Source organism: Amblyomma americanum, chromosome 6, assembly GCF_052857255.1.
Source record: "Amblyomma americanum isolate KBUSLIRL-KWMA chromosome 6, ASM5285725v1, whole genome shotgun sequence".
NCBI classification, from domain to species: domain Eukaryota; kingdom Metazoa; phylum Arthropoda; class Arachnida; order Ixodida; family Ixodidae; genus Amblyomma; species Amblyomma americanum.
In genome coordinates, this window is record NC_135502.1 from 187,070,879 (window position 1) to 187,091,129 (window position 20,251).

The 20,251-nt window shown below is 47.1% G+C and overlaps 1 protein-coding gene across 1 annotated transcript in view; it reads right to left on the bottom strand.

The window, feature by feature from the left end:
• The window catches only part of LOC144095628 (uncharacterized), a 216,689-nt gene that overhangs the window by 112,207 nt on the left and 84,231 nt on the right, over positions 1 to 20,251 (bottom strand). Inside the window, exon 3 of the mRNA XM_077629299.1 lies at positions 9,719 to 9,905. Coding sequence (XP_077485425.1) covers positions 9,719 to 9,905 — 187 coding nt within the window. The remainder of the gene's footprint in view (positions 1 to 9,718; positions 9,906 to 20,251) is intronic.

Sequence of the window (20,251 nt, forward strand, 5' to 3'; positions counted from 1 at the left end):
ATAGCTGGAGCGTCACTTATTAAGCAGGCCATTTAATTTTCCGAGAGGGAACCACCAGCTCACTCTTGTCGCAGTGTGGCCTCCGTAGGCTGGAATGCGCCGCCGGCAGAACCCACACCCCCAGCGCCGCCTCGTGGCACTCGCCACGTTAAATGGACTCCCCGTTAGGGCCGGTTTCGAGGGACGAGTGCGAGCCCCCTCGACACCGGCCATGGCCCAGTGCGTTCGCGTCAGCCCGACTGCATAGCAGAAGCGCACTTACCGCGTTGCCAGAATGGCATCGCGGGTGAGCCATTGACTGCTTACTTGCGAATTACAACGCAGTAAAAGCCTTGACGCCACTGCTGAGTCACCGCTGCTATATATAGTTTCAACTGCTTTCAGGTTGGGCTGATCACCGATTTCAAGCAACCATGATTGTGTTTCAGTCCCGAATGCACTGAAACATCTGGCAGCGCAGTTCAAATTGTTGACAATAAGTGCCTTTGCAACTTGAGAAGCTTCTAGAAGCTTGGAAGAACGGAGACATTATCTTAATTCTTAAGAAAGGAGAAGCCAAGGACTTCAAAAATTAAAGACCTATCAGCTTACAGTCCGTTGCCTACCAGGTATTTCTTAAGGTAATTGCAAATGGAGTCAGGGCAACCATAGACTTTAATCAACCAAAGGATGAGGCAGGATTTCGTAAGGATAGTTTACAACAGATAATTTTCGCACTATCAATCAGGTGATAGAGAAATGCGTAGACTATAACCAACCACAATATATAGCCTTCATTGAGTACGAAAAAGCATTGTTTCCGGGAAAACATGAGCAGTTATACAGGCATGGCGGAATCAGGTTGTAGAAGAGCTTTATACCAAAATACTGGAAGCTATATAGAAACTGCACAGCTACCATAGTCCTCCATAAAGTCAGCAATAAAATTACATTAAGGAAGGACGTCCGGCAAGGTGACACGATCTCGCCAATGCAATTCACCTCCTCTTTACAGGAGCTATTCGGAGGCCTGAGCTGGGAACAGTTGGAGATAAGAGTTAATAGAGAACCCCTAAATAATTTGCGATTCGCTGATTGGATTGCCGTGCTCAGTCACTGAGGAGGTGAACTGCAAATCACGATCAATCAGTTGGACAGACCGAGCAGAACGGTGGGTCTAAAAAATGACATGCAGAAAACCAAAGTAATGTTCACCAGTATAGCAAGGGAACAGGAGTTCACAATTGGCAGCGGGGTGCTCGAAGTCGTAAAGAAATACGTCTACTTTTAGCAGGTACTTAAAGCTGGTCCAGATCATGAGAGAGAAATAATTAGGAGGATAAGAATGGGGTGCCGCGCATATGGCAGGTTCTCTCAGATCATGGATGGCAGTTCACCAACATCCCTCAAGAGACAAGTGTAAAACTGCTGTATTTTAACGGTACTCACTTACGGAGCAGAAACGCGGAGGCTAACGAAAATGGTTCAGCTTGAGTTAAGGACAACACAGCGAGGCATAGAAACAGAAACTGACAGGTGTAATGTTAAGAGCCCGTAAGCGGGCAGAGTGAGTGAGGGAAGAAAAGAGGATTAAAGGTATCCTAGTCGAAATCAAGGGGAACATCAAGGGGAACATCAAGGGGGGGGGGGGGGGGGGGGCTTGGCAGGGCACGTAATGCGAAGGCAAGTTAACGGCTGGTCCTTGGGGGTAACGGGGTGGATTCCAAGAGAAGGCAAGTGTAGCAGAGGGGAGGCAGAAAGTTAGGTGCGCGGATTAGATTAAGAAGCAGAGCGCGAAGTTGGGCATGTTGCTACCGGTTCATCTCAATTCAAGGACAGCGCAGAAAAGGACGAGACACTTGAAGGAACAAATACACGACGAGCGCTTGCAAGTTTGCAGGTATGTGGTGGGCGCCGCTGGCAAACGACTGCGCTAACTGGAGAGACATAGGACAGGCCTTTCCCTTGCAGTGGGTGCAGTTAGGCTGCTGATGACAATTTGAGAAACAAGTGTCTGATTGACCCAGACAATGAAATCAGCTATGTGCCCTACACGCACTATGTGAGTGGTCGGTAAACTTATTTCACACACATTATAATGTTCTGCATGCTGAGGATTGTCACTGTTTAACTTTGTGCATTTCCATCAGAGGAGCATAGCTGAAGACATACAAGAAAGAATATGTGTTTTGGCTGAGTATCTTCTAAAGCTACAGGACTTTCGTTTTAGGTGTTTCATGAATGCACCAATTAAAATATTTGAGAATCTTGAGAGTCTTGAGAATCTTGAGAATTGATAATGTTGAGAAACTTGAGAATCTTAACTTAAATTATAAGGTTATTTTTTGGATCAGGAGTTTTTCGGCCAGTCGATATCTAACCGTCTTTGTTAATGGGCATTCATCGTCCATCTCCCCTGTTAAATCTGGAGTACCGCAAGAGTCTGTACTCGGGCCTATCTTGTTCTTAGTATATATTAATGACATAAGTAATAACCTAAATTTCACGGTCAGATTATTTGCAGATGATTGCGTTACGTACAGACATATTACTGATGCTTCCGACTCTACTCGTCTACAATCAGTCCTTAACAAGATTAATGATTGGCGCATACAATTTCAAATGAAAATTAACACCTCAAAAACAAAACTTCTTAGATTTGCCACATTATCTAGCGCCGAACGTTGTCATTACACAGCTTCGGCCTTGGTCACTGTTGGGTGCAGTGGTGGCATTGTTCTTTGAGTTGGAAATGGCGCAGTAACTGCCTCGCATCTCGACGGGCACTGCAACCGCGCCTTAAGAGGGCTCAACAGCTACTAGGCAACTCAGATTTGAACTTTATCGGTCGATAGATGGCAGCACTTAACTACCACAAAAAAGGAGGGAACTTCTATTTCCCCTCCAGGTGTGTAAATTCTACCGCGACACCCCCTTGACCGCTTCACGGAAGTAGTAGTTCTACCGCGAACAAAGTAGGGCCGAGAACTTTGTTTGGATATCCTGCCAAAGCTGGAAATAAGAATAACCCCTCTCAAGGGGTGGTGGTCAGAGAATGGACCTTTTTCCAGTAACCCACCACACAGCTGACACAACGAAAAATACGTTTTTGAGTTTGGGTCCCCCTAAGCTCTCTCGAATCTTTTCTGAGAAAATTCACTTACAATGACAGGTGACAGCTAGGATGGGGTATACAGCCTAAGCTGGTTTCCCATAGACAGAACAGATAAGTGTGAGTCATCTTTTGACACACCTTGGGAACACCTCCCCTTCAGCACTTCGTCCGGCTATTCCGTATTCCGCGTATTCCTCCGTCCCCACACACAATGCAAGCCTAGTGGCCGTGCACGAGTGTGGACGCCGATTCGGCGCCGTGGCCTCAGTGAAAAGCTTTTTGCGCTCTCATTGTTTGCGCTGCTAGTGTTTATTACACATTGTCATTGCTGTTGTTGCCCTTACTTTTCGTTTAACAAGTCAACTCTGATTTGAACTTTTTCTGTCGATAGATGGTAGCACTTAAGCACCCCCAAACAAAGGTGGTAAGTTCTATCCCCCTCCAGGTATGTAAACTATACAGCGACACGAAAGCATTCGTTCTTGCGCGTTCAAAGAGTAGAGCCCAGACTTTTCTGTAGGTACGCGGCGAAATTTCAGGAGACCGAAGCACAACAAAGTTAACCCCTCTGAAGCCATTCAGCAAAGAAGGATGTGGGAGTCAGACAATGGGCCATTTCCAAGTAACCCACCAATTTAGCGTTTCTGGTTTGGGCCGCCTAAGCTTCCTCGACTTTTCTGAGAAAATTATTTTACAGTGGTAGGGTGGGGTTTCTGGTTTCGCTTGAGTAGACAGGTGTGCTCGATTAATATGGAGGAAGAGACTTGGCGCATCGCAAGGACGTTACTGGAAAAAGGTCCATTGGGTTGAGCACCTATGTAGCCAGCCCCAAATAAAAGCAAAGAAAGGAGCTCCTAGCACGAGGCCTCATGGCTGGTCTTCTTCCCTTTCCCGCGTATCCTTCCTTATATAGCTACAGATGGATGTTCTCGAGTGCAGTGACAGCGTGTAGCTTACTTTTCCTAGTATCGTACGAGCGTTCCCAGCGCAGAACACCCATGTTCCGCTTCTCAGCACTAACAAGGCTTGAGTGTTTGGCTTGTTTTAACGGTGGTCATCATCTTGTGGCACTTTTATGCGCCAAACTTTTGATCCCTGTCTTGACAGCAGTAGATTTGTCTCAAAGGGCTTGAATACCAGCAGGCAACAAGTCAGCAGAAAATGCCATCAAAAGTTTCAGGTACGGGAAGCGTAAGCGTGCAGGTGCACTGATTGCGAACACCAGAAAGCGGCCAGCTCTCGAAAACGAAGCTCCTACGAGCAAAAGACAATCTTCTCGCTATCGTGGTGACCTTTTCCACTCTGCTGAAAGTTATTCGACGCCTGAAGTCAACGAGCACAACCCAAGGCCGGCAGACGTTGAAGCCCTCATCAGAGAATCGGAGGTGCCAGGAAGTGCCCTGTCGTCTTCATCATCTTCAGTGATGAGCGCAACATGGTCGTGCGACGAAGATATTGCTATTGGAGGTTCCGCGACCACCTCAGTAAAGAACGGCAGTGCAAGTGCTTGAATTCAAGGGCGGCGCATTGTTAGCCTTCAGTACCTGAAATATGTTGAGCAGCTTGCAAAAGACCGCCCTGCATGCTCCCTTCAACTACACTTTAGTGGATATGGACTGTGTATCTGAAAGAAAGCAAGGTCTTCGAAGCACGTTGACTCTCGTATGCAGGATGTGCCGAAGGAAGGATGTCATCCACACGGATCCGCCACCTGACGCACAAGCTTCTGTCGGCTGCGGTGATGTAAACACATCAGCGGTATGTGGTATAATGTCAATTGGCTGTGGCTTCTCAAACCTTAACGAACTGCTTGCGTCTATAAACATCCCAAGAATGTCATCGGACACTTACATAAAAATAGAGGACAAAGTTGGCCACATTATCAATCAAGCCGTCTGGGAGGAAATGAAAAGAGCGGGCGCAGAAGAGGCAAGGCTGGCAAGAGAATGTGGCAACACTGACAGTGACGGTACACCCACGATAGCAGTCATCGCAGATGGTGCGTAGTCAAAGAGATCCTTCAAGAACAAATATGACGCTTCGTCAGGCGTGGTGAGTGTAAAAATTTATTTAATTGTAAAGTGGTAACAATGCTGCATTTTGTACTCGAAATATTTTACACTTGCTCCTTCGGCTAATTGAAGAGATATGGAAAAGGCCCGCGCTTTCATAACAAAGCAGTGAAACTCGTTTAAGTGCTAGCGTCAACGAAGAGAGAGAGCGCGCAGTAATTAGAACTGTGAATACAAAAATGCTGCCAGCGATGTTATGTGTGTTTGAGTTGGTCTTTGTATACGTGCAAACGCACAGTTTTAATAATTATAATTTTTTTCCTGTTGTTCAGTGATTAATATTTTGTGAAAAACAGAGTATTTACATCACACTACGAGCAGGAAGAAAGACTATGGAATAAGCATGAAAGAGGAGCTATGTACCGCTGTGATCGAAAGGCATCAATTTGCCTGGAGGTAGTTACAAAGCAGCACTTGAGTCACAATATGACAATGCGTATATGTTCTAGAGATTAGCAGTGCAGCCAGTATGGCAGCTTCGTGACTAATATTGGTCTTACTGTTTCAGGCTGCCATCGTTGGTCACATAACTGGAAAAGTCCTGCACCTTGGCGTGAAAAACAAGGTATGCGCAATGTGTCGTCGGACTCCACAAGGTGCCACCCCGAAAGAGCATCAGTGCCACAAGAATTGGCAGGGAAGCTCAACAAGCATGGAGCAAGATGTCGTTGAAGGCTTCAAGAAAAGCGTTGAGCTACATGGCATCAAATATACAAAGCTTATAGCTGATGGTGATTCCAGCACTTACCGATCTATCGTCGCAGCATCACCGTATGGCAACCAGCGGATTGAAAAAATTGAGTGCAGGAACCACCTACTTCGAAACTATGCAGCAAAAATAAGAGAGATCGCTCAGAAGAAGCGGCTGGAAAAAATTTCTCCTAAACTAAAAAACTCTATTTTCCAAGCAGCAGTGCGCCTATGGCATGGAGTTGCAACAGCAATAAAAAGTTAGAAGCAGTGAAGATGCATCGTTTTCTGAAAAAGTAGACCGTCTTGATCATGACATAAAGAACGGCCCAAATCTTGTGTTTGCAGACCACGCCAACTGCGCTGATTACTTCTGTTCCGGAAGCAAAGCGGGAGAAAAAAATATATTTCATAAAATAGTTCAGAATGGCATCTTTGAAGGAATTTGTGTTGCTATGAGCAGAGTGGTTGCAAACGCGGCGAGCCTAATAATGGACGTCGATAACAATGCTGCAGAACATTACAATTCCGTTGTGGCAAAATTTGTAGGAGGAAAGAGGATAAACTATTCCTTGAAAGCATCTTACAAGACAAGGTGTTTTGCAGCCTCCTTATCGCTCAACTGCCGAGGAACATACCTGGAAAAAATCGCGCGCAGGATATCGGGAGGGCAGCTTGGAGGATGCACAGCATCATTTGTGAAGGAATTAATTTCTAGGAGAGATTCGAAGCGAAAGCTACTGAAAAAGAAGATATCAATCACTCCACGCTGCCAGCATCGAGAAAAAGAGCGACATATTGGTGCCGATGCTGATTACGGCGTACCAGACATGGAGCCTGATGCTTTTCAATCTGCTTCCGACCACTTCCTGAAATCGCTCTCGCTATCAGCAACCAACATCAAAGACCTGCAGTGAGCAACGTCAAAGCAGAGTGGATCCACTGTGTGGAAACAAGAAAGGCGAAAAAGATTGACGGCATCATGCATTGTTTGGTGCTATTTCTAAAATGAAGCCCACGACGGGATGTGGGCGGACAGTTGGTGACATCCTGTACAAAGAAATAACTTACGAAGCGATTAGGTATGGAAAGGACCACGAGTGTTTAGCACTCAAGCAAATGGAAAATGAGTGCAATATCGTGGTGAAGGAGTGCGGCCTGTTTGTTGACCAGGAGAGCCCCTTTCTTGGCGCTTCCCCGGACGGACTCATTGGGGAGGACGTTCTTGCTGATGTCAAGTGTCCGTACTCAGCGAGGGACCTTACTCCACTGGAAGGAGTTCGCGCCAAAAAAATAACGTGCTGTGAGGAAAACAAGAACGGGAGAATGCAGCTGAAGACAAAGAGCAATTACTGGTATCAAGTGCAAGGACAGTTAATAATGCTCGCCGTAGGAAGTGCTTGTTTGTGTTGTGGACCAAAAAAGGCACAAGCACTGAAGTGATATCCAGGAATCAATCGTTTTGGGAGGACGAGATGTTGCCGTAGCTCAAAAAGTTTTATATGCACTGCTTGCTGCTGAGCTCGTGGACCCAAGGAGGAGCCGTGGCCTTCCAATTCGTGAGCCTGATTACATTCTCGAAGCACAAAACACTCGGTCGCTCAAGCGACCATTGAAAAAAACGTCGAAAAACGACGATAACCTAGAAACCACCTAGGACACCCATTGTGACTACAGCGCGTATTTTCCTTCTTTCACTGTGTCCTGCGTGACACACACGAACTGCGTTCACTGTGGGGCTAACGCAAGCCATCGTGCGCTACAGTATAGATGCCGTCGGACGACGACTGTGTTTCATCCACAGATGAGCGGCCTCACGCAGCGCTTGAATAAAACCACTGCAGACAAGCTCGCCATGGTCGCCGACGCTGAACCTAGGATGTCTTCCTTCCGTACGTATTGTTTTTTCTACTACACCGCAGTTGAGATGACCACTCATATATGACACATTTTAGGCTCATTTACGGCGAAGAAGCAACGACAACGCTTGACGCCATGCTGCCAAACGTCACCAGTGAGGACAACCTTGCAGCGTGCGCGAGCTCTACGAGTCGCTCGGCTACGTATTACACACCAAGAGCGAACCTACGCCCGACGCTACAATCTCCGCCGTCGCCACGCACAATACAAGCCAAGTGATCGCGTATTGGTGTAGACGCCTATTCTGCAGCAGCCCAATAAAAAGCTTGTTTCAATACCACGTTAATCTGCTCGTCTGATTTTTTATGGCATTTTCACCGCCTCGTACAATATTTATTATAAATTGTAGTAGATTTACTTCCTTTCACACCTCCTTCACTGCTTATAATTTCACAACGAAATAAGTCAAAGTTGGATAAAATTTAAAAGGGCGGGAAGCGAGTTTTTGGTTAGCCCTGTTTACATGAACCAATAACGTCTGGTTCAGTAGGGGGTTGGGCTGAGCGAAGTCTACCCAACTCGACCAGTGCGTGTTTAGATGAACTTGATTTTAGGGAGTCGAGACCGGTTCAACTGCAGCGACACCAAGAGTCGAGCGACCAAGTAGTGGCAGCCTCCGAAATTGGGCCGCCATCGCTGTATAGGTGGCGCGACGGCGCACGTGATAAGCAAGTGATAACCAAAAGAGCAAACGACTCACTGGGTGTGCAACTGTTGCCAGATTATCTTAAAGCGTTTGGCAACGCTGGTCAAACAGGTGTTTCCTCCCGACCCATGACTGTGTGATAGAATGGTGCAGGTGCGGCCCTTTGTCCAATTCCTCAAAGGCGTGGGGCGTCTTGCTAACCCCCGTCGAAAGCTTGGTCATGGTAGGGAACGCTGTTCAGCTTGTCAAAACAGCGCGCCAGCTCAACGTCACGCACCATAAGCTCGAGCAAAAAAGGAAAGCAGAAATCCTTTCAGAAAACAGCCCAAGCAAGAGAAAGGGGAAGAAAGAGCTCAAGTCCGTCCAAGTTCTGAGTAAAAACCTGCGCGCACGAACACAGACAACCAAAAGGTTGGTGGTAGAGTGTACTAGCGACAAAAATATGCTGATGCCAGGTGGAGCCACGTCGCAGTGGTTACATATGGCGCGAATTTCAAATTCCCGCAGAAAATACATACACAACATTCAGAGCCTGTAAAACGCAAACACTAGGCTCGATATGGATGAAAATTGCAGCTTAACAACCAAGAGAGAAAAAGGAAGGAAGTGTTGCGGACGAAATTTTGATATCTGGCTTAGTTTTTTCACAAGATGACATGAAAGACCGACATATCTAAAAGTTCAATTTTTCTGGATATTTACCTCTGAATTGTAAAAAGATTAAACTTAAAAAATAAAATCTGTCTGCAACATTTCCTCTCTTCACTAAAAAAGTAAACGTTGCCACAAACCTCATGAAAATCTGTCTATTTTTAGTCACGATACAGCTTCTGAAAGTTCCCATGTATTTCCTATGGACACTGTCACTGCTGAACCCGCTTAAAGTTAGGGGTAGAGAGTCTGGGATGGCATAGAATTGAAGGTGTACATGCCATCTGCTAGAATTCCTATTGCAAGCTAGCCTCTAACTTGACTAGTACATGCAACCTATATAAACGAGAAATCATATGAGACCACCCGGAACGCTCTAATACAAACGGTTGCTTCACAATTTTGGCATGAATATGATGGTCTAAAATGGGGTGCTGAGCTTGCTGTGTGCATCAAAGACCGCTTCATGACGTCACCCTATATTTCTTGCCATCGCTGGGATTTTCTCGACCATCTGCGAGGACACGCACTACCGCACCCAAGCCGCCGGCTTTACTCGTAATGGGACTATAATGCCTTCGAATTTATGTCACTGGTCAACACTGCCCCACATGTGGTGCAATTGCTCTGCAGTGGGAGACTCACGCTCGAGGCTGTCGGCAGCAGAGTGTTCAGGCGTGGAGTCCTCCTGGAGGATGACGCGTGGCTTGTACAGTTCGATGTCGTCCTCGTCCGGCGCACCAGTCGCGGCAACCGCCGGCACGTTGCTGACCAGGCCGCCCCCTATGCGCGAGCTGTAGCCGCCGGCACCACTCTCGTACTGCTGCAGAACCTGCATGCGCAGCAGCAAAATGCACGTTGGGGATCTTACATCGACTAGAGAAATCCTAATCCTTCAGTTGCGATTTCATGAAGAGACAAACGATGCGTTAATAAATAAATTCGCCCCATCGACAACCGTAGCAAAGACGACACCATAGCGCCGACATGGACGACACACCCGCGATTGTTCCAAGGGCCAATTTTCCCGCAGCCAAATGCCCGCATAGCGAAGTCAGTAGGTGAGCACGCCGCATTGTTTTGGCTGTAATATAGCGCACCAGACCTCTGGCTTAAAGATTGCTCACGGGCACCACAAACTTTTTCATTCTGCCGCGGCTCTATTTATATTACTGCTTTTTACGTTGTAACGCTCCAGCAAATTTAAATAGAAAATATATCTTTCTCTTGACTGCCTTGATATAGAAAAAAACATTCGTTCTTACTTGCTATTTGGTGCACACTGCTATACACCATTCTAAACAGCGTCGGAAGCAATGGAAAATAAAATATGCTTGCAACAAAGCAGCACTGCAAAAACGGTTGCGATAAAAGCACGAACCTTCAGAAAAATCAATTCGTATAGCTGGCTGCCATCGTCTTCCAAGCGATGGGTAGGAAGCTTTAAAATGTATGCTGAATCTCTCCAAATCTGATCGACCTAACTTTGGACGATGTAGCCCACCAGTCAAAGGAGTGAATTAAAACACACCATTTAAGCCTTTCAGAAAACTTCGTTCGAAAAACTCAAAATGCTGGCGCAGAAAACTTTTGATTCTTTAGTTTCTAACATGTATCTATGCCACGAAAAGGCGCAAGTGTAAAATATTTCTATATTAACTGGAGTAGTGAACGGGCTCGCATAATGGACGTATACCCCCTATTTGCTTTGGCTGTCAAAAGGTGCAAACCTCGCGTAATGAACACCCCCCTTCCCTCACATGTGACGAGTACTTTTTGCTGGCGATAGTGAATGATAACAGATATCTTTTTGAACATCGAAACAAGAATACAACTCGTTTTGTGCGAAATTTGTGGATTTTGCGAAATTCTAGAATGATCTGGTTACTTCCTTTGTTTCTTTTGTCATGTGTGCATAGGTGGACAGGAATGTCTGAAGAGAGAACTAAATTTTTTTGAGTTTTTGATTCACGCACAGAGAATACTGTTTTTCTGCTGAATTTTTAACATTCCAAGATGACCTTCTAGCATGTTATGTAGCTTTATACTTCTTTATGTGTTTGTGTGCATGTTTATGTATTTCTTGAGTATGTGCATATGCAAACACGAAACTCAGACTACTCTCACAGTTTTCAGTTGAAAGTTTATTAATGCATTCAAACAAAGTTACAAACGTATACAGCGAGAGCTCCCTTGGTGCAAGACCAGAGAGCTCCCTTGGGCGGGGCCTCCCATGACAAAAAATTTCAATAAGCAACCAAATAAGAATTACACAACACATTAATTAGCGACGTCGATAATAAATACATAGTGAAACATGAGTTACCGAAATATTTAAATACAAATAATATAATGCAGGAGAATGTACAATAAAACACTCACAGATGCCGCGATACAAAGGTTCAATAACAAAAAAGAAGGAAAAGCTTTAATTTGACCCTGAACAAAGAAAGCGTATTAGTTTGATGTCTAAGTTCAAAGAATTCCAAAATCGTATGGATAAAAACTAAGGCATTGTTTCCCGTAGTTAGTTCTGACCTTAGGCAGTAAAACTTATTACGCAGCTCAAAACGTGTGCCAATGTTGCTTATGAGCGTGCCGGCAGGAAATATGCTTAGCGGGAACTGATGATGAAGAATTTTAAAGAATAGGGTGCCAATGTTGTAAAAATAAAGGGCCGAGATAGGTAGAACGTTTAAATCTATGACCAAAATGCGTGAGGGTGACATTCGAGGGGTATAGGTTTTGATGTGCATGACTTGCTTTTGCAGTTTCATTAAAGGCCAGGAATTAATATTGATACGTGGCGGCTAGAAGCAGCAGTAGAAAGAACAGAGCCAACGTGCTACGCAAGGAACCGATGGCTTGGAATAGACTCTCAGCACACAAGCGCGCACCTCAGCGTCGTCTTCGTTACCAACCACTTCGGCGTCCTCCCAGCGTCCGTAGCATGACCCCCCCCCCCCTCCCCCCTCGCGGCAAAAGCACCGTCCCGGTGCGCATTACACAGGCCAGCTAGACAGCGAGTTGTAAGGTTTGAGGCGGGATACATGGACGATGTCGGTGCGGGGTGCAGCGGCCGGAGATGGCGGATGTAGCGGTGTGATCTCGTACGTCACCGCGGTCACCGGACGTACGACCCGATAAGGGCCTGTATATCGGGGAATCAGTTATTCACAAAGGCCCACACGGCGGGAAGGGATCCAGAGTAACACAAGGGAGCCAGGAGAGTAGGTGACATCACGACGGCGACAGTCATGACGTCGTTTCTGATTGACTTGGGAGGCCGACAGCCGCTGGCGGGCGACAAGACGGGCAGCGTCGGCGCGAGCGATGGCGTCCCGAGCGTAAGGACTCGTGGAGGCGGTGGCGGGCAGTACACTGTCGAAGGGCAGGAAAGGATCGCGGCCAGAAGGTAAAAAGGGGAGAAACCGGCTGCATCGTGACGCGCAGAATTGTAGGCGAATGTAACAAATGGGAGGCTAATATCCCAGTCGCGGTGATGGTCGGAGACGTACATATAAATCATGTAGGTGAGGGTACGTTTCAGACGTTCAGTGAGGCCGTTCGTCTGCGGATGGTAGGCCGTGGCGAATCGATGACGGACGGAGCAGGAGCGGAGTAGTTCGGCGACCACTTTGGAAAGAAAGCAGCGACCGCGATCGGTGAGCAGGTGACGGGGAGCACCGTGGTGGAGTACGACGTCGTGCAGGAGAAAGTCAGCTGGAATCATACCGCCTGGAATGTGAGCCGCCACAACAACTGGGACGACCGCGTCAAGCTTACCAACGTCATCTTCTGCCTCAGCGATATCGCGAACCTCTGGTTCCGCAACCACGAGGCCGACATTCCCACTTGGGCCGTGCTAAAGAGCACCCTTGCGGAGGTTTTCGGCCGTCCTGCAGTGCGGAAACTGCGCGCTGAGCAAAGCCTGCGCGTCCGAGCTCAGCACACGGATGAGACTTTCACCAGCTACATTGAAGACGTAGTAGACATCTGCAAGCGTGTTGATCCGGCTATGTCCGAGGCTGACAAGAGCAAACACATCATGAAGGGTATCGATGACGATGCTTTTCAGCTGTTGTTAGCGAAGAGCCCCACCATCGTCACCTCGGTGTATACCCTTTGCCAGAGTTGCGACGAGTTGCGCAAGCAACGTCTTTGCGCTCGTCGGCCTCCTCCGCCTGCCGACTACATCTCCGGCCTGGCCATCAATCCAGGTCTACTTGCTACCATTAAAGACTTTGTGCGGGACGAGGTCGGCCGGCAGCTCTCGCTCCTATCTCGCCAACATCAGACACCGACCCCCCTCAGCGCCGAGATCCGGCACGCCATCATGCAGGCGGTCGCTGACGCCCTCCCTCCTCTTCCACAACCAGCCCCCTTGGATCCCCAGGTCGGCCTTCCCCCGACCCCGCCACCGCCTGTTGCTGCTCCGTTCAGCTGCGGTCCTCCAGTTGAAGCGCCGCCTGCCCCCACTCCCGTGCCTCTCACGTATGCCGAGGCTGTCGCGCGACCACCGCGACCGCAGGCTTATACGTACGTTCCTCAAGTGGTGCCTGCGCCTGCTGCTCCACGGACCCGCTTCACGCCCCCTTCCTACAACCCTTGGCGCACGGCTGACAATCGACCGATATGCTACGCCGGCGGTCTTCCGGGACACGTCGCGCGCCTCTGTCGACGTACTCTGCATGCGCCTGTCCACCCTCTGCCAGACTACCCTGATGCAGACAGTACCTTTCGCCCACGTTTCGGATCACAACCTCAGAAGACCTCTCCTGACCGCGAGCACGGTCGCCAGCCCTACGTTTCCCACCGCTCGCCTTCGCCTCGCCGCCGCTCATTGTCGCCCATGAGGCATCGCAACGTCCGCGCCGATTCGGAAAACTAGCAGCCGCAGTTCCGGGGGCAGCAACTGCGCACTCATCGCTCTGCTTAAGTCCTCGTCTTTCCCCGCCGAAACGTCTTGACGTTTTTGTAGACGGAGTCAAGACACTTGCGCTTGTGGACACTGGGGCCACCGTTTCTGTTATTCACGAAAACTTCTGCCGCTCGCTTCGCAAAGTTACAACCTCATCTTCTGGACTCTCACTCCGTACCACCAGCTGTTGGAAGTTGGAAGCTGTTGGAAATTTGTTGGAAGTTAGTGCTCGTGTTGTTCGTTTCTTCTGTGTCCTGTCTACTCTGCGCTATAGTCTCTTGCTTGATCATGCATCAACAAGCCCAAGAAGCCACGCTTTTGCCGTGGAAAGTTCCTGTCACGCGCATTAGTTATGGCCGCCAACGCATTGATTACACACTCCCACACGCACTCAATGACTTCGCGAAGCAAGATGTAGATGTTACGGCACTTAACAAAGCTGACACAATGCAGTTGTTTGTTAACGACCATTAGTTTAACTAGACGCTACTCTTTTATACTTTCGTTTTCACTGTGGTTTCTTTTTTTTTCCTAGTGAAATGAACAGAAAATTGAACCTTTACAGTGCTGTCATTGCTGCCAGGGTGGTTGGAGCTTTGTCAAGCTGCTATTGTACAGCTTATTCTCCTACCCCCCTTTTTCGCCATGTATACCTTATTATGGTAAAAATAAAATTGAAATTGAAATTGAAAAAAATTGAAACTGAAAATTAAAAGTGGTTTCGGTTCAGCCTGCGTACCATCAATCAATACTGCTTCCTGTACAAATGATAAATACGACGTCTTTGTTGATAATATTTTTCTTCGGATACCGTACCACTGCAATTTATTTAAGAAGATTTGATACCTGACAGGTCAAAAGCCTTCAAAAAATTCACAGAAACTCCTAATAGCTTTGTTTTCGAGCTTTGTTATGTATTATGTTTGTTGAATTAAATGAAGCTCAATTAATTTGCCTTTGCAGAAACCTAACTGAAATCGAGTTAGCAGGTTAAATTTATGAAAGAAATCTGACATTTTTTGATGAAGCATTTTTTGCAATAGTTTTTGAGAACAGTGCCAGAAATGGAATCGGCCTGTAGTTTCCATGGACATTTCTATCTCCTTTAAATGTAAACGACGACTTTCGCTATTTGCATTCTTACCGTAAATACTGCAGTCAGTAAACAGAGGTTGAAGATATGAGCAAGTATGGGCGCGATTATTCCAGCTATATGCTTGACTGGCTGCATTTTAATGTCACCAATGTCGCAGCTACTGTTGTTTATCCTTCGTATCACTGACACTATTTCGCCTTCTAGATGCAGGAAAAACGTTTCATAATTTGTACTGCATATATATTTGCAAGCATCAGTATGGGCAACACGAGAACCCAGATTCCTTTGCGTTAAGAAACTATTGAATCCGTTAGCCAAATCCACACGAGAAAATTCCTTTACATCGATATTGTTTTGGTTAGGGTGGTGCGTGCACAATCCCTCTGTAGAAGTGAATTTAATCTTGCCCATAGTTTAAGTATGCCGAATATTCTTAACATTCAGAAGTAATAAGTGATAAGAAGCTCGCGCAGATCGCAGCATTTTAGCCAGGTTATTCTTATATTTCTTAAAGATCACAAGGTGCTCAACGTCTCGTGTACGCAAAACTTTTCTATATAGCTCGTCTTTGCATTGTATTTCTGTGCGTAGCTCTGGGGTTACTCACGGATTCGGGATTTTACGAATTTTCGTTCGTGTCATGGGAGGTAAAGTTGTGATATGATTGTTGTTGTTGATGATGATGATGACTACATCCTCATTTCTGTAACATTGCTTTTGAGTCTCGATTCCTTTGCATATTATATTGCTAGCCAGCGCTATTGCTGCAGCAATAAATGCCTTGTCTGTGTCAGCCAGAGTGTCGTTTCTTTGTTTCCCCCACATTACAAGGCCCACCGTGGTCGGCCAGTGATCGGTAGCGCGCGCGATGACGTGTGGGATGGGTGCTTTTCAACTGCGTCAGCCACGGTTAAGCGTGCAAAAAGTATTTCTCTTCCCTATTACAAACCCGCACAATGGAGGCAATGCAAAACCCACTGCTAAGTATATGGAACAGAGTAAGCGGAAACAAGGTCTGCGTTGGCAATATCTCCTGTAAGAAGCTAACAGTACATTTTGTGAGTTCACTTATTTTCATTGATGAGTCATTCCACGCGAAACGTCGCAGACGTTGCGCTGGACCATCTTCAATTTGTTCAAAAAAATTCATTTAAACTTATCCTAATATGCGCAATGAAAGCCTGAAATATTTTTGCCGAAAAAAAATTCCGTGTGGTAAAGGCAGTTTGAATATTTACAAAAGGCGAGAAAACAGGCACTGCTCAATAAATAATGAAACGTTCAGATTTCCAGAAAACACTTCACAATTTTTTCATTGTCATTTACACAGATTCTGGCTTTTTTATAATTCGGAGCATGTACCTTTATACGGTATAAGTATTTTTTAAAAAAAAACGAAGGAAAATATGAAATATACCAATTTTGTCGTTTTTTTTTAAATATCAGCTGGCTGTCGGAAATTTACAGATAGCCGTTTTGTTTCTCTTCATGCTTGGTATCTATAATAAATATTACAGGTCATGAAACTGCGTACATCAAAGTAAAAAATAATGAAGTTCCAAAAAGTGTGTTCTGATCCAAAAAGACCCGTTAATTTCACCCTGAGTTGTTCCAAGTAAAAATATAAAGAATAGTGGTTTACGTAGAACTGTTTATTGCCTTTCATTCCTGAAACTATTATTCAGGTAATTGTTGTTTAAAGCGAGAAAAAAATTTCGAATGTGAGCTCTCGCACCGTAAGTTGTGTCGTCTTTCAACGCCTTTTCACCACAGAGCACACCACCTGGCATGGCACGACACTTATCGCCAGAGAACAACTTCAATTTTCTGTTATTTGCTGTCATGCATTTTTAGGGCTGGAGCTAAAGAAGTTATCGCGTGCCATTCGGCTGAGGATATGCAATAAACGAGATCGTTTTTGCTTTCGAAGTTCGAACAGACCCGATTTGGTGCGGGGATGCCAAGAGAAGAATTGCTGGTCGTATATATCTGATTAACATTGGTCCAAAGTGAAAAGCTGCATCGCCCTGGCTACGTTAGTGATCGAGTGACTGGCGGTTTCCATATTTTTTTATTGGTTAAACATCTTGCTTCCATCAAAACGACATAAAAAGGCGCTCACACGAGACAGTAAATATTTAATATAGCTTCTGTGACATTTACAACTGTATTATTGCTCGTTGTATGCGGAGATATGGAACCAAATCCGGTTGCAAACTACACCCAAATTCTGCACATAATTTCAGAAAGCCAAATTGACAGAGAAATTATTTTTTTGGGAAAGGAAATAGCTGAATATGTATGAAACAGCGTAATTTCTTTTTCTTTAAACTAACTGATTTTCCTTCGCTTACTCGCGGTTCGAGTATCCACTGAGATATGTGAGACAAGCCTAATCTCCTTTCCTTAAAACCAACTTTCATATACCTTTCCTTCCATTACGGCGCGATTCGGATGTCCACCAAGATGTTTGAGACAGGCGCAGGTTCCTTGCCTTAAACCCAATTTTCATCCCATTTTCCTTCCCTTACGGGCGGAGTGGTGGAGTACGACGTCCCGTGGTGGAGTACGACGTCGTGCAGGAGAAAGTCAGCGACATCAGTTGCGCAGCTGGTTGGGATCGCTCGAGTAATAGCGTAGCGCGTGGAGTAGTCCGTCGCGACGGCGATCCATTTGTTTCCCATAGCAGACACCGGAAAAGGGCCGAGCAGGTCGAGGCCGACACAGGAAAACGTGTCTACGGGGATGGGAATCGGCTGAAGGTGCCCGGGAGGGAGAACCGAGGGCGTCTTCCGCCGTTGGCACAGTTCGCAAGCGGCCACATAACGGCGGACAGAACGGTATAGACCGGGCAAAAAGAAGCGGCGGCGCACGCTGTCGTAGGTGCGGGAGACTCCAAGATGACCGGCCGTGGGAACGTCATGAAGCTGTTCAAGGACGCTGCTGCGCAGGTGTTGAGGGACCACGAGCAAGAGGTCAGCCCCGTGAGGCCGCATATTGCGCCGGTAGAGGACGTTCTCATGGAGCACAAACGGGGCGAGGGACGCATCACAGCGGTTGGCAGTGAGGCGGTCGATGAGGGAGCGTAGCGACGAATCTAAGCGCTGTTCTTGCGCAATGTTGCGGAAGGCCGAAATGGATAAGACGCAGGCGTCAGCCTCGCATTCGTTGGAGGAAGGCGGATCGACAGGGTAACGGGACAAGCAATCCGCGTCCTGGTGCAAGCGGCCGGACTTGTGGACGACACAAAATGTGTACTCTTGAAGGCGAAGAGCCCAGCGCACCAGCCGGCCAGTAGGGTCTTTGAGCGAAGAAAGCCAGCATAAGGCGTGGTGATCCGTGATAACAGAGAAAGGGTGCCCAAACAAGTAAGGGCGGAATTTTGCAATAGCCCAAACCAGAGCGAGGCATTCCCGCTCGGTGATAGAATAGTTGCGCTCTGACACAGAAAGGAGACGGCTGGCGTACGCAATAACGCGAAGCTTGTTGCGTTGCCGCTGGGCAAGTAGGGCACCAATGCCATGGCCGCTCGCTTCGGTCCGAAGTTCCGTAGGGGCTGAAGGATCAAATTGCGCCAACACAGGTGGAGCAGTGAGCAGTGATAGGTGTTACCCCAAGATGAGATACCGTAGCTTAAATGGCTGTGGATGAATGCGTTGTAATGGGATAATAGTTTGTATTGGGAAATAGCTTCGGGCTTTAATTAGTGCGCGTAACCCATACGAAATTTTCTTGCACGTTTGAGCTACATGATGATAGAATTTTAAGTGAGGGTCAATGATAACACCCAGAAATGAAACTCGATCTTGTGACGAAATAGCGGCAGAATTGAGGTATAGTAGTAGTGTGGGCTCGGCAGCAGCGCATCGGAAACGATGTTCAGGAGCCATTTTTGCTTCATTCTTCAGGTGCTGGTGGGCCTGTTTCAAGTGCAGCCACCTGTCTTCTGCTTGCCTGGACTGTCTGCCGTCATCGCCGATATCAACAACGACCTACTGGCACGTGCTGATGTGACAAGCGTCAACAGAATCATCGAACCGGCAGCCAGGATTTCTGCGCATGCCCCGACGTCTGGGACGGCAGAGTACGTGGTTCACCAAGCCTTTAAAAGGAGCCCTGCATCTGCGTTCATCTTCAGTGGGCTCGGCAGCAGCGCATCGGAAACGATGTTCAGGAGCCATTTTTGCTTCATTCTTCAGGTGCTGGTGGGCCTGTTTCAAGTGCAGCCACCTGTCTTCTGCTTGCCTGGACTGTCTGCCGTCATCGCCGATATCAACAACGACCTACTGGCACGTGCTGATGTGACAAGCGTCAACAGAATCATCGAACCGGCAGCCAGGATTTCTGCGCGTGCCCCGACGTCTGGGACGGCAGAGCACGTGGTTCACCAAGCCTTTAAAAGGAGCCCTGCATCTGCGTTCATCTTCAGTGGGCTCGGCAGCAGCGCATCGGAAACGATGTTCAGGAGCCATTTTTGCTTCATTCTTCAGGTGCTGGTGGGCCTGTTTCAAGTGCAGCCACCTGTCTTCTGCTTGCCTGGACTGTCTGCCGTCATCGCCGATATCAACAACGACCTACTGGCACGTGCTGATGTGACAAGCGTCAAGAGAATCATCGAACCGGCAGCCAGGATTTCTGCGCATGCCCCGACGTCTGGGACGGCAGAGCACGTGGTTCACCAAGCCTTTAAAAGGAGCCCTGCATCTGCGTTCATCTTCAGTGGGCTCGGCAGCAGCGCATCGGAAACGATGTTCAGGAGCCATTTTTGCTTCATTCTTCAGGTTTGTTCTTATATGCCTACTAAATGCTTCCGCAGCGATAACCGCTGCCTATTGCTGCTGCCTTGCCCACTATGCATTGCGTACTTTTTATCTGATGTCCGGTCATTCACAGAAGATCTATTGTCATGCGGTGACATTGAATCTAACCCCGGTCCAACACAGGAGGATTTGTTGCTTCAGCTTGTTTCAGGCCAAACCAATATGACTCCTCTATTAACCAGTTGCTGGAAAAACAGACTACGCTGGAGGATAAAATCGGAGGTTTATCTGTTCGCATTACCAACCTGGAAGACAAACTATCCTGTCTGGCATCTATAAGCAAAGTGGTCAGTGATCTAAAAGAAACGGTAGCTCAACTTGAGCAAGATAATTCATACATG